The 14,000-nt window shown below is 34.9% G+C and overlaps 1 protein-coding gene and 1 non-coding gene across 3 annotated transcripts in view; one reads left to right on the top strand and one right to left on the bottom strand.

Annotated features, from left to right (window-relative positions):
* The window catches only part of LOC125835898 (uncharacterized), a 28,031-nt gene extending 14,307 nt beyond the window's left edge, over positions 1 to 13,724 (bottom strand). The window contains exons 1-13 of one of the 2 annotated variants that reach the window (XR_007443428.1): positions 13,388 to 13,724; positions 12,407 to 12,523; positions 11,791 to 11,855; positions 10,786 to 10,891; positions 10,595 to 10,666; positions 10,071 to 10,130; positions 9,854 to 9,983; positions 9,579 to 9,769; positions 9,280 to 9,461; positions 7,755 to 7,882; positions 7,176 to 7,441; positions 5,854 to 6,097; positions 4,381 to 5,257 (exon numbers count right to left, since the gene is read on the bottom strand). Coding sequence is in view for 1 of the 2 variants with exons in the window: in XM_049514996.1 (XP_049370953.1) it covers positions 4,527 to 5,257; positions 5,854 to 6,097; positions 7,176 to 7,441; positions 7,755 to 7,882; positions 9,280 to 9,461; positions 9,579 to 9,769; positions 9,854 to 9,983; positions 10,071 to 10,130; positions 10,595 to 10,666; positions 10,786 to 10,891; positions 11,791 to 11,855; positions 12,407 to 12,523; positions 13,388 to 13,654 (2,559 nt within the window). In the remaining variant the exon portion in view is untranslated. Of the gene's footprint in view, positions 1 to 4,041; positions 5,258 to 5,853; positions 6,098 to 7,175; positions 7,442 to 7,754; positions 7,883 to 9,279; positions 9,462 to 9,578; positions 9,770 to 9,853; positions 9,984 to 10,070; positions 10,131 to 10,594; positions 10,667 to 10,785; positions 10,892 to 11,790; positions 11,856 to 12,406; positions 12,524 to 13,387 lie in introns of those variants that run through there. The other variant, XM_049514996.1, reaches the window with a different exon arrangement.
* Positions 4,249 to 4,349, top strand: LOC125835964 (U6 spliceosomal RNA). Its single transcript, XR_007443433.1, has one exon. It is a non-coding gene; the product is annotated as a U6 spliceosomal RNA (small nuclear RNA).
* Positions 13,725 to 14,000: the final 276 nt, after the last annotated feature.

Here is a 14,000-nt window from a genome sequence, read left to right as displayed (position 1 = left end):
TCCCAATCGCTGCCCGGAATAAGGTGATATTTCCATTTTTTTCTATTTTTGCTTCAATGTGTTATTCATAGTTAAGATGCTTTGGATATCATTTGTTTTCGATCTCACACTTTGTATAATTTTCTGCAAAATGATTGAATATGGTTTCTGATAGCCGCTTATAATCACTAGTTGACTCGTTTGAGGTTCTGAATGCGTAGAATACTGTATATCTCAGCTTGTGTTTAAATCTTTGCTTTTGTTATGATCTTAAATTGGTTCTTGGCTCGCTTTGTTTGAAATATGAGCTGCTTATGGCTTAGACTCTAGTCGCAAATCATAATATGTCTCTAATTCATACATGTTAAGTTTTATACTGGTTTGAGCTTCAATCTATCTGTTTGTTTGCTCTGTTTCCCTCCTTATTTATATTACTAAATCTATTCCATTTGCAATTCATTCTGAAGCATGATTTCCTGTAATTGTCCCTTACTTGAGTGTATTTTGGTTGATTCTCCTATCTGCGTGATTTCTTGGGCAAAGGATAATAATTGGGTATTTAAATTTTAAACTTACATATGTGCTTTTGTTTATGTGTTAATATGGGTGTCTAGTTTATTTTAGGTCTGGCAGCCTCTTGTTCCTTTTATTTATGAGTTTGCTTGCTTTAATTGCTTATTGTTAAAGGAATTTTGCTAGTATGGTGTTATCTGCCATCGTGTTCTGCATTAAATGACAAATAACTTGTGAGCAATGTGAGAGTTGGCTTCCCTTTTGTTAAATCTGTTTGAAAACAGTAGTTCATGCATGAGCAACTCTAGTAATTTTGCACATTATTTGTGGGTTCACTACCCTTTTTTTCTTAAATCTTCATTAATGGATCAAAACAATTTTGTTTGACATACTTTAACTTGGAAGCTGCTGTAGTAATTTGTTTTAGACACATTGCTATTCTATATTTATTTTAGGTGCTAACTTTATCTTATTTTTTGTACCATGCAAATTCATATGGAGTCCAATTTGGACTCTTTTTCATCATCTCCCTGCATTTCCGAGTATCGAGTCGGTCTTTGGTGTTCGAGGGTGATAGAGAAGCTAATGCAAGCCTCCCAAACCTCAAAAAGGAGTTGTATACCTGTTATATACAACTGTATACACTGGTATACAACAATATACGCTATATACAGGTCAAAGAGCAGCGTACACGTGGTTAAAAGAAGGATTACAGGTGTTCGAGAGATGGAACAGGTTGTATACATTCAGTGTGTGTGCTGTTATACATGAAAACAAGCCGGTATACAGTCCATATACATGAATATACACTCAGTACGTATGCAGATTTTCAGAGGAGAAATGGGCTAAAGCCCAAATTCTATTTGCTACAGCAGGTCCAAGCCAAAACGGCCCCAAAAGCCTAATGAAATGATCAGCATTTCATCTTAATTAATATGGGTCAAAGCCCATTATTTTGGCATTCTTCTTTTAGACTTAGGACAGGTTGGGCCAAAGCCCAAATTTTATATCTCTTCCCTTTTGCTCTTATTTATTTGTTTGTTATGTTGACTAACATTTATTTGTGAATTGGTTTTAACTTAATTAAATTCCTGAAGATAACCATTTCCTTTATATATATATATATATATATATATACTTAGCTTTACTTTTATGTCTCGTCTTATCACGTAAGTTACTTCTCTTTAGAGTGATCCCCTTTAGTTTATTTCCCTTTAAATAATTGAATAAAATTAAAATGATAAACAAGTAGATAGATAAATAAAAACAGTCTAAAAAAAAATAAAAAAATAAGTTCATTTACTTAGTTGAAAATTTAAAAAAAAAAAGGGAGTTTGTTTACTTTAGTCAAAATTTCAAAATTAATCAAAGTCGTGAGTTCTTTTCTTAGTCAAATTTTTTATTTTTTATTTTTTAAAATATAATTAGTTAAAATAAATGAATTCTTTTACTTAAGTTAAAATTTAAAAATTAGTCAAAATCATTTTGGTCAAATCGTCGGTCAACCGCGAGTTAGCGGGCATTCCGAGGGCCTAACACCTTCTCGGAATGTACATTTGAACTCGAACCCTTTTTCAATTGATTTTATCTGTTTAAGTCTTTTGAAAAATCTCGTATTTTTTCTTGATTTTTTACTAAAAATTAAGTGGCGACTCTGTTCTTTTGGAAATTCGATTTCTCTTAAACGATAAGTTTAATCGATTTTTCAAAACTCAGTCATCTTCCTTGTATATATCTTTTTAAATAAAACAATAAGTTTCTTTTTTTTTTTACGTGGATGAGGTGGGGGGATAAAACTTTGAATACAAAAAACCTAAAAAATTTTTTACTTTAAATAACACCTAAAATATATTTTTCTAATTAAATGAACAAATATGAGTTATAGTATTAACAAAAAAAAAATTAGAAAAATGAGGAAATCTAAAATTTATTCCAAATTTTGTTGCTACACAGTACACATTGGTCTGTGAGCTCTGCTTTCTAATTAATAAAAAAATATTGTTTTATTATTATTTAAATGAGCCAACATAGAGATTTGGCCTAGGCAGAAACCAAACAAAATACAGAATAAAATATAGTCTAGAATATAGATATTAAAAACATCTATATTTCATAAGAATTAAAAAATAAAAAAATCTTGAAGATCAAAGTGAACTTTCTTGGACTTAGGAGTTAGGAATTGCTTATTTTAAATATTTTTAAGTTAACATGATATTTTAAACAGTTTTAATAGTAATACATTAAATACTTTTAAAATAATAAAAATAATTCAAAAAATTAAAAATTCTAATTTATAAACTAAAAAAAAAATCCATCCAAACGTGGTCTTAATTGCTGGATGGCCGAATGCCACTGCACCAACTTTCTCACATGTCGCAATATATTTGTCAAAGTCACACTCTTGAGGTCAAATTATGACATCTATTAACTCCCTCCAATTACTATATTTTTTTTATCGGAAAAGGAATTTATCTGAACCTTCTTGATCTAAAACTTTGTTGATGCAACAAACTTTTTCTATTTCACGAGCAGAACATCAGAGATGCACAGCATGTGGGCCTTGTCTAAAATTATATTGTATATATAAAAAAGTTATGTTCGATTTTACTTTAAAAAAATGTTGATCTCCTCTTAATTCAAGCTAAGCATGCAATTATTATTTATTATTGATCTTAGTTAGAATTCTGGAAAATATCAGTCAAAACTCAAAAACTAAAATGATATTTGGATTGTTAAATAAATTGTTTTTTATTTTATTTTTCTTTAATCAATTGAATGGGACTTTACCATATAAAATCCGTTAATTATAAAGAATTAATTGAGCCGTCGAAGGCAGTTAGTTCATTAGTACTTTGTTGAAATAATCACACTTCTTAACTGACTTTAATTAGCCATTACGAGTACCACTTATTAGTAGACCAGAGTTGACTATTTCACAATTTTTATTTTTATTTTTCTATTCTGTGATCGATATACATTTTTCATTTTGGAACTCTATTAATTCAAATTTGCAAAGGAAAGTCTCATTTGGGGGTAACGATCCCTACTTCAGGCAACCACACCTAAGGTTTGAACTTGAGTTTTTTTTATTAAATACTTACATGCATTTTGAGATTTGACTAATTTGATTCGTATCGAAAGATCCACCTCCCTACCAAAGACAACTCATATCTAGAGTTCATATTCAAGACTTTTGATTATGAATAAAGAAATATTTACCCCTCCATAGTTTCTATGTGAGTGATTTCACAAATTCCTTGGTCTAATCACAACTTCAATTAGCTAAACTAACGTTAAAATACTTTATTATGACAAAATTTGGATCATCTTTCTAGGGAGGGTGATGTGTACGCAATATGATCAAGAGGTTATTTCCAATAAAGCCACAACTCAAATCGAACGTATCCATTGAATGTCTTTAATAAAGAAAATACGATAATCGAGACAACAAAAAAGTAATAAAATTTAAAAAATAAGTAGGAGAGATACAATAACAATGCCTGCTCTTAAATTTCATTAAAATATATTCGTATTCAGAAAATTCAACACCTTTAATGAAGAAAACATATTAAAAACCCTATTCACTCTTTTCAAAATTGGCATCCTTGTCAAGGATTGTATTGGAATTCATCTCAATAGCAGGATAGTACAACTTACAGACTCACAAGACCTTTGAAACACAGATAAATGAAACACTCCTACCCAATCTACCTAATGAATTCAAAATCCAAAACCGAGTGACTTATAGTCACAAATTTAACCCAATTCGGGTTAGAATTGAAACGATACAGAGAAAATTAGCATGACCCCTTTGTGCAAGGATAACATGCATAAATCGAGAAAATAGCACATCCCAATTCCCTACCGCGACCATGGAAGTGGTAAAACCTGATAGATACATCAACTTTTCCCTAATCTCCATCTGAGAGAAAAAGCCAGGTGACTGGTGATGATTTTGACAGGCAAATACAATTTTCCACCCAATACAAGATATAATAAATATAATATGGACCACTATATAGGCAGTTCTCTATTTAATCAGAATCAGGCTCAACATCAACAATATCAGGAATTGACTCCACGGACTCATTATCAGATTCATGCATCAACTCTTTACCTCTGTCTAAATTCATCATCAGCGGCGAAGCAAATCCAGCATCGCTAGCTTCTGCCACCTCCTTTCTAGATGCATCGTCCGCGATATTTTCCAATCCTAGAGATACCACATTACTCTTAGATGGTAGGAGATCTTCAGAATGTTTACTTGTTTTTAGAGATAGTTGTGATTCTACCATGATCTCATCCCTGTCCATGGGGTTTTTCTTAACAGTAGTAATAGGTGCTACTTGCTCCAATTTACTGTTTTCAGAAACTTTTACTGCAGTAGTATCAAAAGATGTAAGCTTTTCTGATGATGGATCTCTTAATGTTTCTGGGGGTTGATTACTTGTATCTGTATCTTTTCCAGGTTCAGCTGCCACAGTATCCAAATCTTCACTGTTTCGCATCCAATCTGCGTAAAGGTCATCATTATAAGAATCTGGCTCGTCAGGGGCCTTTCTGGATGTGCCAATGTGGAATGTGTTATTTGCTGCACGGTTACTGACGTGTACATTCCCTGAAAACCACTTACTTCCAACTTCGTAATTGTTGTCAGTGGACTCGAGATCTAATAATGGAAGAGCTCGGGGATGTATAAGCACTTCCAATGCTAAAATAGCATGTGCACAACATTCAGCAACTTTAGTTCCTATTTCTCGAGTCCCTGCCAACACCAAATTAGTAGCAGGTTATCCATTTAAGCAGATTGCAAAAAATTGGAAGGATGCTAAACTAGGGGCAAGGGAAGTACAGGGTGCGAACAGCAACATCATCCTTAGATGTAAATGTTCTTTGAATGCATTAGTAGCATAATGGGATTTAAAATAGAAAGCATCACTCACTCTCTAGCCACTACGGCACTACCTCAATCATTTTGAGAGCAACTGCTAGGACAAACATTTAAAAGTTGCAGTTCTCACAGCTATGCAACTGACAAATTGTTATGACATTAAAATTTCAACAGATCTTCCGCTCTTACCATGTCTTTATATCTACTAGTTTATATTTCAATCTCTAGAATATTTACTTCTACCTTATTGGAGTAAGTTTTTAGTACACTTAGCATATGACACAAAAGAAGGCAGACAAGGAACGGCTCAGGCACACAGTAGCTTGATTAATAGAATAATTTCATGCGCACAGTTCTTACTTGCTATTGTCTAAAGGACTGGTTTCAGCCATGCCCAGTATGGCATAGAAGAATTCTAACTTTTTCTAAGAAAAATCTGTACAATCACCTCAACAAAATTGCATCCTTACCTCTGCGAAAAAGTTCAAGCCCCTGAGAAAGGTGGGGTGGGCGAGTGCGGCCAGGAGAGAGGAGAGAAGCCAGAAGTGCTCGTAAAGCTGCAATTTGATAGTCTCGCCAAATACTGGTTGGTGAGTCAGAAACCAAACTGCCTCTGCCATCCTTGGCCCACCCTCCTTTAGAAGCATTTCTGGTAACATCCAAAAGAAGGTGATCAACATTTACTCGCCAACTTTCGGATCTCCTAGAACCACCCTTAAAATGACAAAGATAAGATACTTGCCATCAAGAACAACTTTTGGAGATAGGTACAAAGGAGAAAAAATGGATAATATAGGATACATTTGTGTGTGTGTGTGTGGGGTGGGGGGGAGTAGGAATTATTACATGGGTCACAAAATATTCCAAAAACTTTTACGTATTACATTGTGCACAACCTAAACTCATAAATTAGGCACCATAGCATCATAAAACGAGTATGACATCTTCATGTACTCACTATATCCTAAAATATTATTTAATTATCCGGAATTGTAATTAGTACATGGATTAAGGATAAGGACAAGCAGGTGAGGTAAAAAGAAAAACAATTTCATAGGCTATTAGAAATATAATGACAAAGAAAGGACCTTACTCAAGCAGTCGTAAAACAAAGTTGCAGACTACTACTTTGACTATCAGCTCCTTCACCAATAAACATAAATTGTTATCCCAAGAATTAGGCGACCCTAGGCTAAAATCTTCCCCGAGAGCAAGGAAGAGGCACTTTCACAACATAATAACAAGAAAATATCTTTTCTCTAACCACAAATCCGATTCACATTAATTTTTCAACTTCTAAAGCACCCAGGCAAGAATGCAGGTAAGAGAGCCAAGCTTTAACAAGTATACTTAAGGACATGCATTAGAAATTCTTTACGTGTGCACATTTTAGGGAATGCCTATATTCTCTCTAATAACTGCTGAAGCATTTTCATAAAAAAATTATTATCAGGCATTAGAAATGTCCTGTCACTCCCCTTTTTGCCTGCCCTACTTTCTATTTTGATTTGTCAGAATATGATGTCAGCTTTCTCTAACATGAAACTTCTATTTTTTTACACTTTTCAATACTTTTTCTTATATGATATTCTACTTCCAAATTAGACCCTGCTTTTATGATATTAAAGAACGAATTCATCAAGAAGTCAATCTTATCTTCTGACTTTGACCCTCATGCTATTACAAATCAACTTGCAACTCTTTGAAAAATTATTTTTAATATAATGATTTCTTCTCTTAAAAACCATATTTGTTCAAAAGTAGTCCCAAGTGAGAGCAACATTAAGCATACCACAGCAAGCAGGGCTTCCAATGCCTCTAGTGCAGCTATCTTAACAGACAATGAAGCCATGTTTGGGGACACTTCCACTTCAAAAACATCTTTATCAGGCTGCTCATCAAGCGAACTACTTGTACTTGCATGCTTCCTCTTCTTGTGGGAAGTCTTTGTTGTAGTCTCTGGATGTATATTCTGTTGTGCAACAGAAGATGTGCCTCTCTCATCTAAATCCATCAATGAATTGTTAACAATCACATCGGTGAGGTGTGTGGCTATCCCTGCCAATTAAAATTGCTGCAGTCAGTGACAGAATTATAATCAATCACAACCACTATCAAAATCACCAATCCAATAAATGCACAGCAGCCCGGAGAACTAGTCAGTGACATTCTTTTTGGGACGGGCTAAAAAAGAAGGGGTGCCACATAAAATGGGACAGAGGAAGTATTTACTATCTCAGCTAAATATGCAGAGTTTACGAGCGTTTAGTGCAATGCACACAGACAACCCAGCCTCTAAGCTAGGCAGCTGGTTATGAGCATAACAAATGCCAAAAGAAGTACAAACTTGTTGAAAATTTAAAATGCCTACCAACCCCCAGTGACAGCAGCAGGACTTTCATAATTGCGTACACCTTTATCCTTAGCTCTGGCAAAGTAGACGTCTCAATGTAGTTGGTTAGGAGTCGTATTATAGAGCCAACATGAGGGAGCAACTGGCTGCAAAAGAGAGAAAGAAGCAGCCCAGTCTTAGCACTAGTTTCCTTTAATAGATTGTCCAACATGGAAAGGGGAACTATAATAAAATAATCAACCAAATATTGAAAAAAATGTAATGAACTTTGCTTTTGAACTGCTGTTATGGATCCATGCACGGGGTAAATACCCAACATGTGTTATAAAGTTTGTGAGCACTGTATCCAAGTATGTACTAGTTCTCTACCATAATTTTTAACCACCACCTTAATCATAATACAAAGTGATATCCTCATTTTCTGCCTCAAAGTTTATTTTTGCAGCTTTAGCTCATTATCTCTGGCTAAAGCAGAGCAAGATACCCTGGAATTTTAACATGGCATTATATATACCAACTGATATCAAGGGAAAACATAGACAAATTTAAATGCCTAAATGGTGATAGAATAGGTTGAACTTATCAAAACAATAAAAACAGTTAGGTTAGCGTTCAAAATCAAAGGTATATTCATAATTAGGTGAAGCATCAAGCAAGGATGCAACAAGCACCTGCAGATTTGAACTCTAATATTGCAATGTATCAACATTCTACTTCATAAACCTAAAGAAGACAAAATTAGCTCCTCCTTTGTACTTGTACAACAACCAGACTACCAGAGCATGACAAGTTGAACCTTCTCTTAATTTTCCCCAAAACAGAAAAGGTAAATTTAAGGAAAAGAAGGAAGAATGACTAATGAAGACGTTATCTCCTCTCCTTTCCCAAGATGGTCAATGGGTGATTTTAGCTGATCACTGGCGATCAGGCATGGATTCACTCCCTTCTGCTTTGGAAGACCCAGGGAATATTTTTATAAATATATATTTTACAAATAAAATTATTATACAATAGGATGAGGGGAAGGGCGAAGGGGGAGGGGGATTACAAGGTGAGAGTCCAGGTAGGTAGCCCAACCAACTGGACTACTAAAATTGATTCCCCAAACAAGGGAATATTGATCTTTCTACAAGTCAGGTTTGCCAAATTATTTAAAGACAGGGAACTAAATCTAAAACCTGGACAGACACGTTAATAATGATCCTATTATACTGCACATGTCCGGGATGGTATTTCATCCTATGGAGAATCATGAGTCCTTGGGACAAAGATAGTGAAATGAATAAATGTAATCAACTGAAACAAGACATAGAAAAACAATATTGGAATTGCCTTATAACCTTCTATTTTTGGTGTAACCATGTCTTCCCCAAAGAGGTGAAGGCTATTACTCACTTTTTAGATAGTTTAGGAAGGGGTATAGATGATAGATCTTTTGGTTTTGCTTACTATATATTCCTGATGTAATTACTACTGAAATACACCATTGGTGTATTGTTGTCTATAAAATGTAAACTTTATCAAAAAAACAAAAAGAGCTCACCTGCCCAAGCCTTTAACAATTGATGTAAGAAGATCCAATATGTGTGAATGCAAGACCGGGAGTTCTGAACAAAAAAATTCTTGTTTCATTGTAGTCATATAGGCAATGCTTGGTGATGAGGAGCCATCAACCATCAGCACTCTTTTGGCAAGAGCTATTAATGGAAGCACATGTATAGCAACCTAGTAAGCAAGAGAAAAAAATTAAGATAATTCCTCAACGGCTTCTATAACTCACACCACACATACGGAAATAAACTAATCATGAACCCCCATTTGAATGTGACCACAGATTCTGACCTGAAATGGGTAAGAACTCGTAAGCAATTCACAACAACAAAGTATCAGGGTAGAGATTCTGGAGATCTGCAAGTGCTCAGGCCTCATTGTATTGTCTACAGTTCCTCTAGACAAAGATTGGCCCCCTAATGGAGGCGGTGGGTCTTTCCCAGGGGGAAGCAGCAATCTCATGGCCTCAGTTCTTATAGTTTCTACAAATATATTTATAAAAGATGAATCTCAGTTGGAGCTCTTGCCATTATTAGCAAGGATAGCAATCAATATCTGAAAATCACCTTTCTCTAGACCCTGGAAGGCATCATTCAGCTGAATATTGATTGACAGCATGATCTTCTGCATCATCAATACCCAGCTATCCTCGTCCCCTCTTGATTTTGGTAGCAAAGCCAAACAATAACCAAGCTTCTGAAAACTAACACCAGATGAGTTCCTCTACTTTTGGCTATCATATTCTAGCTAGAATTCAAATAAACTTTCTGGGTTTTGTCTCACCTTCAACATACTAGGATTGCACTTGCCTGACATGAGCCTCAAGACAATAGCATCCTCAACCTGCCAAAATAACCATGTCAACTAATGCATCTATACTGAAATAAACATGATATAATGATTAGGACTCTCCGAAGAACACAAGTAAGAAATAGAAACAACAATCAAAACCTTAAAATAACGGCAAATGAATGTGAGCCAAGAACCAATTTCATCAATGGGACGAAAAGAAAAGAAACCAATGTCACAGGAAACTGTTTCATTATAGCCTTCCTTAAACCCTTCAATATGTTCCCATCAGCATAAATTTAATTTCTCAGGTTTAGAGAAAACAACTTCCTAAGCAGAGTGCTTAAGAAGCTAATCCTAATCTGTATATATCATGCTTCCTTTCTATCTTGTTCTCGATGAACAAACTAGACATTGATGCATCATGAACTTGGATACTAATTAGCAAGCCTTAGAGTAGTTTCATGTTATGCAATGTAAAAAAAAAAAGAAAATCATGACACCAGCAAAGAACTTACACCATCATAATGCCGTTGAACGGAAGATGGGAAAATATCTAAAATACTGCACAATAGAAAAATAGCTTCTTCCTGCACAGGTTGCAAGAGATGTCAAAACTCTAAAACAAAGGCAAGCAACCACTTCACTTGCAGTAAGCAAAATAAACTTAATACTTTCAAGAAAGAACAGTTCAGCTAGTTTTACTAACCCATGAGGCATCAAATTTATCCTCGTTTAGCTGCTTCAATAATGGTTGAATTAGTTTTGTACTGAGAGCTATACCATCTTTCTTTGCATTTGGCAATCCACTCAACCTGATATTTAGGAAGGGAAAGGCACATATCCTTTTGATCAGAAAAATCTTCAAAAGTCAAAAGACCATCCTAAACCCTTCTTAGAAGGCTCTGCATAAATTTCCAGCAGAATTCACATTAAAGGGCAAAATGCCCCAAGAGAGACACTGAACTTGCTACAAATTTAAAATTATTAAAAATCTTATCAAAGTTAGTTGCATAAACATTGACCAGTCTGTATATTCTGTTCCTTAGTGTGCACAAATGGAAGTCCCATCCTGAACAATTACAAAATAAGGTAATACTGAGGTAGGAACATCTAAAAGATCGGAAATATCAAAGTTTGCTCAGTCTTGCGGCATTCCTTACTTAGTTGCACTAGCTTTCAGCCTTTCACTTTATTAGTCAGGAACTCAGGATCAAACTGCAGTAGTCTTTTTCCTTTCTAAAAGGGGCCAATTGACTGGTGCTCCTTCACTATATACTATGCACCAAATTTTAATATTTCACTAGCTACCGCAGCTAATTTTAGGGTTTAAACCCCATAGCCATATCTGCGGGAAGGTGCATAAACTATTAATTCCAAATAAATGACATATCATACAGGAGAATGTCCATATGATGAGTATTTTACATTCAAACACCATTAGGATCAGAAAGGAAATTTAATGTGCAAACCTAAATTAAACAAAACCTCTTTATTTTGAAAGAAAACAATTATTTCATAAGGCGTCAACAGTGTAAGCATACGCAAGAAGTTCCCATTAACATAATATATTTTTTCTATTAGAAATAGTTTCCCATTAACGTAACATCAAAACGTTTTTTCCAAGTTAAGAGCGAGAAATAACCCTCTCCATCAACCCTAGACTCATTGAGTACAATAAACAACAATCAGAATCAAAAGTTATCAAACAAACCTTGTGAACAAATCTGACAGGGAGGCACAAGTAGCTACCTTCACAAAGTGAGAATCTGCAGGGGACTAATCCAAGTACCCACATAAACAAAAAAGAAATGGACGTTCATTAACTTCTCACATTGATTTAAAGCAAAACTTCCGCAAAGATATAAGAGGTTAGCTGTAGTCAATCAAATGTTTGTTACTCCTCACTGATTAATTAAGAGAACATATAGGATTGATCAACACACCAATTAATAAGACACTTATCAGGTTGAGTTAAACAAATGATTAGCACTTTTAATGGTTTGAAATCCCAGTTACTTTACTGTGTAGTCTGATGATATCTACATGGATCAGTCATCTCGATGCATAGTTGATAATGAAAACAACACAATTCATACATCTTCCTGCTTTCCAGATCATACTTGAAGACATAATAGCATCCAAATGTACTTTTTCCAAGACCAAAATGAAAAGAAGGAACATAAAAGATTATGTAGCCACAGTGGAAAATGTTTGTTTGCACTTCAAGTCTTCAACTGAAACAGGAATATGAATTCATTTTATATATGTCATCAACCAAAAGAAGATTAGACAAAGAACTCTTATCAATAAAGGATCAACTTGATTACCTGAAGATGGACTAAGAGTTTGTTAAACCATGCAGCGTAAGAAGCTATGAAACGTTCCCTACTGCATTCTTGACTTGTCACCCCGAGCAAACATATACCCGCCCAGCATTTATCTGGCTGCAACACAAACAATCACAAAAAACTAACTCCTTAATCCTACATTGAAAACATGCAGGTAATCCAATGTGATGAAGTTCATAAAAAGCAATATGCTACAGGAAACATGTAAAACCATAATAAGGTTTCATTATCCAATCAGTAAATTCATCTGACAAAAGGAACTGACCCAGTTGCAAAAGGTGAAATAATTACATATCATCATTATTCAAAAAGGACAACCCAGTGCACTAAGCTCCCCTATGCACTGTCCAGGGAAGGGCCGGATCCAAGGGTCAGTTGTACACTGCCTTACTCTTGCATAAATGCAAGAGACTATTTACACAGCTTGAACCCACATGGCAGCAACTTAACCAGTTACGCCAAGGCTCCCCTTCATCATCAGTATTCAATTTTTGCAAATTATAAGCACAAGCATCAATGCAAGAGGTGTTGCTTTTGCTGCCTTGCAGGTCACCGGTTCAAGATGTGGAAATGTATGTTCAATAGCTTAGAAGCAAACAAGAATGAGAAGCACAAAATGTAGATAGTTAGGCACAAATTCTTTATACATATTTTAAAAAGTCATACACAAACACACACTCAAACTTGCAAATAAGCACTAGACACCTCTACTTGGTCTCAAGTGGCAATTAAACACTCCAACCCATCCCCATTGTGTCTCGTGGATGTCAGCGAACACATCAAATTTGAAGGTGTCTAACTGATCATTTTGTAAGTTCAACTGACGGAGTGGATACAGGTTGAGCTGCCTAATATGCATACTCAAAGTTGGAGTATGTACTTACTAAGTGAAGCACAGTTTGACTATCTGTTTATATGCTATAACTATATAAAAAAAAAACAGTTCTTAAGATTATTCACCGTGTCACTAGAGGCAAGACCGACTACTCGATTGATCCAGGAATCAACGGCTGCTGTCCAGTTCTCAATCAACTTTTCATCAGATTCCGGTGGAGCTGATTCGGACAATAGCTGGTGAGTCTTAATGGCAGAAACAACATATGAGAGAACTGATGGATTCCGAAACTGATGTTTCAGGTCAGGAACATACTCTTTGAGCAGAGAACGAAGTAACCGAGGCTTCAAAGCGACGTCATACATGTTCTCAATTGTATCAGAGGCCGCCATTGAAGAGAAAGAGAAAAAGAGCAGCAAAATTTGCAGGTGTAATTTAGGGTTTAAGGATAAACCCTAAAATTTTAACAGACAAAAGGAAAGGTTCCCTTTTTATGAAATCGGGTCGGACCTTACTACTATTTTGGCCAATTGTCATTTTTAGACAATTGTTTGGTAAAATGACCTGGTTAAAAAAAAAGTTTAGTAAAATGACCTTTTTAATATTTTTTTTTGTAACTTGTGAATTTTTTGGACCACAATCTAAAGATTTTTATAGAGTAAATTGAAAATCTATGAGAAAATATTAGATTACAATTTATAATTTGCAAGTTAATAAAATTTTAAATGATGGTTTAAT

The sequence above is a fragment of the Solanum verrucosum genome, unplaced genomic scaffold, assembly GCF_900185275.1.
Source record: "Solanum verrucosum unplaced genomic scaffold, falcon-dt-bn FXZP01000128.1, whole genome shotgun sequence".
Taxonomy (NCBI): Eukaryota; Viridiplantae; Streptophyta; class Magnoliopsida; order Solanales; family Solanaceae; genus Solanum; species Solanum verrucosum.
Note: the sequence above shows the minus strand (reverse complement) of the source record. Positions and strands in the feature narration are given on the sequence as shown.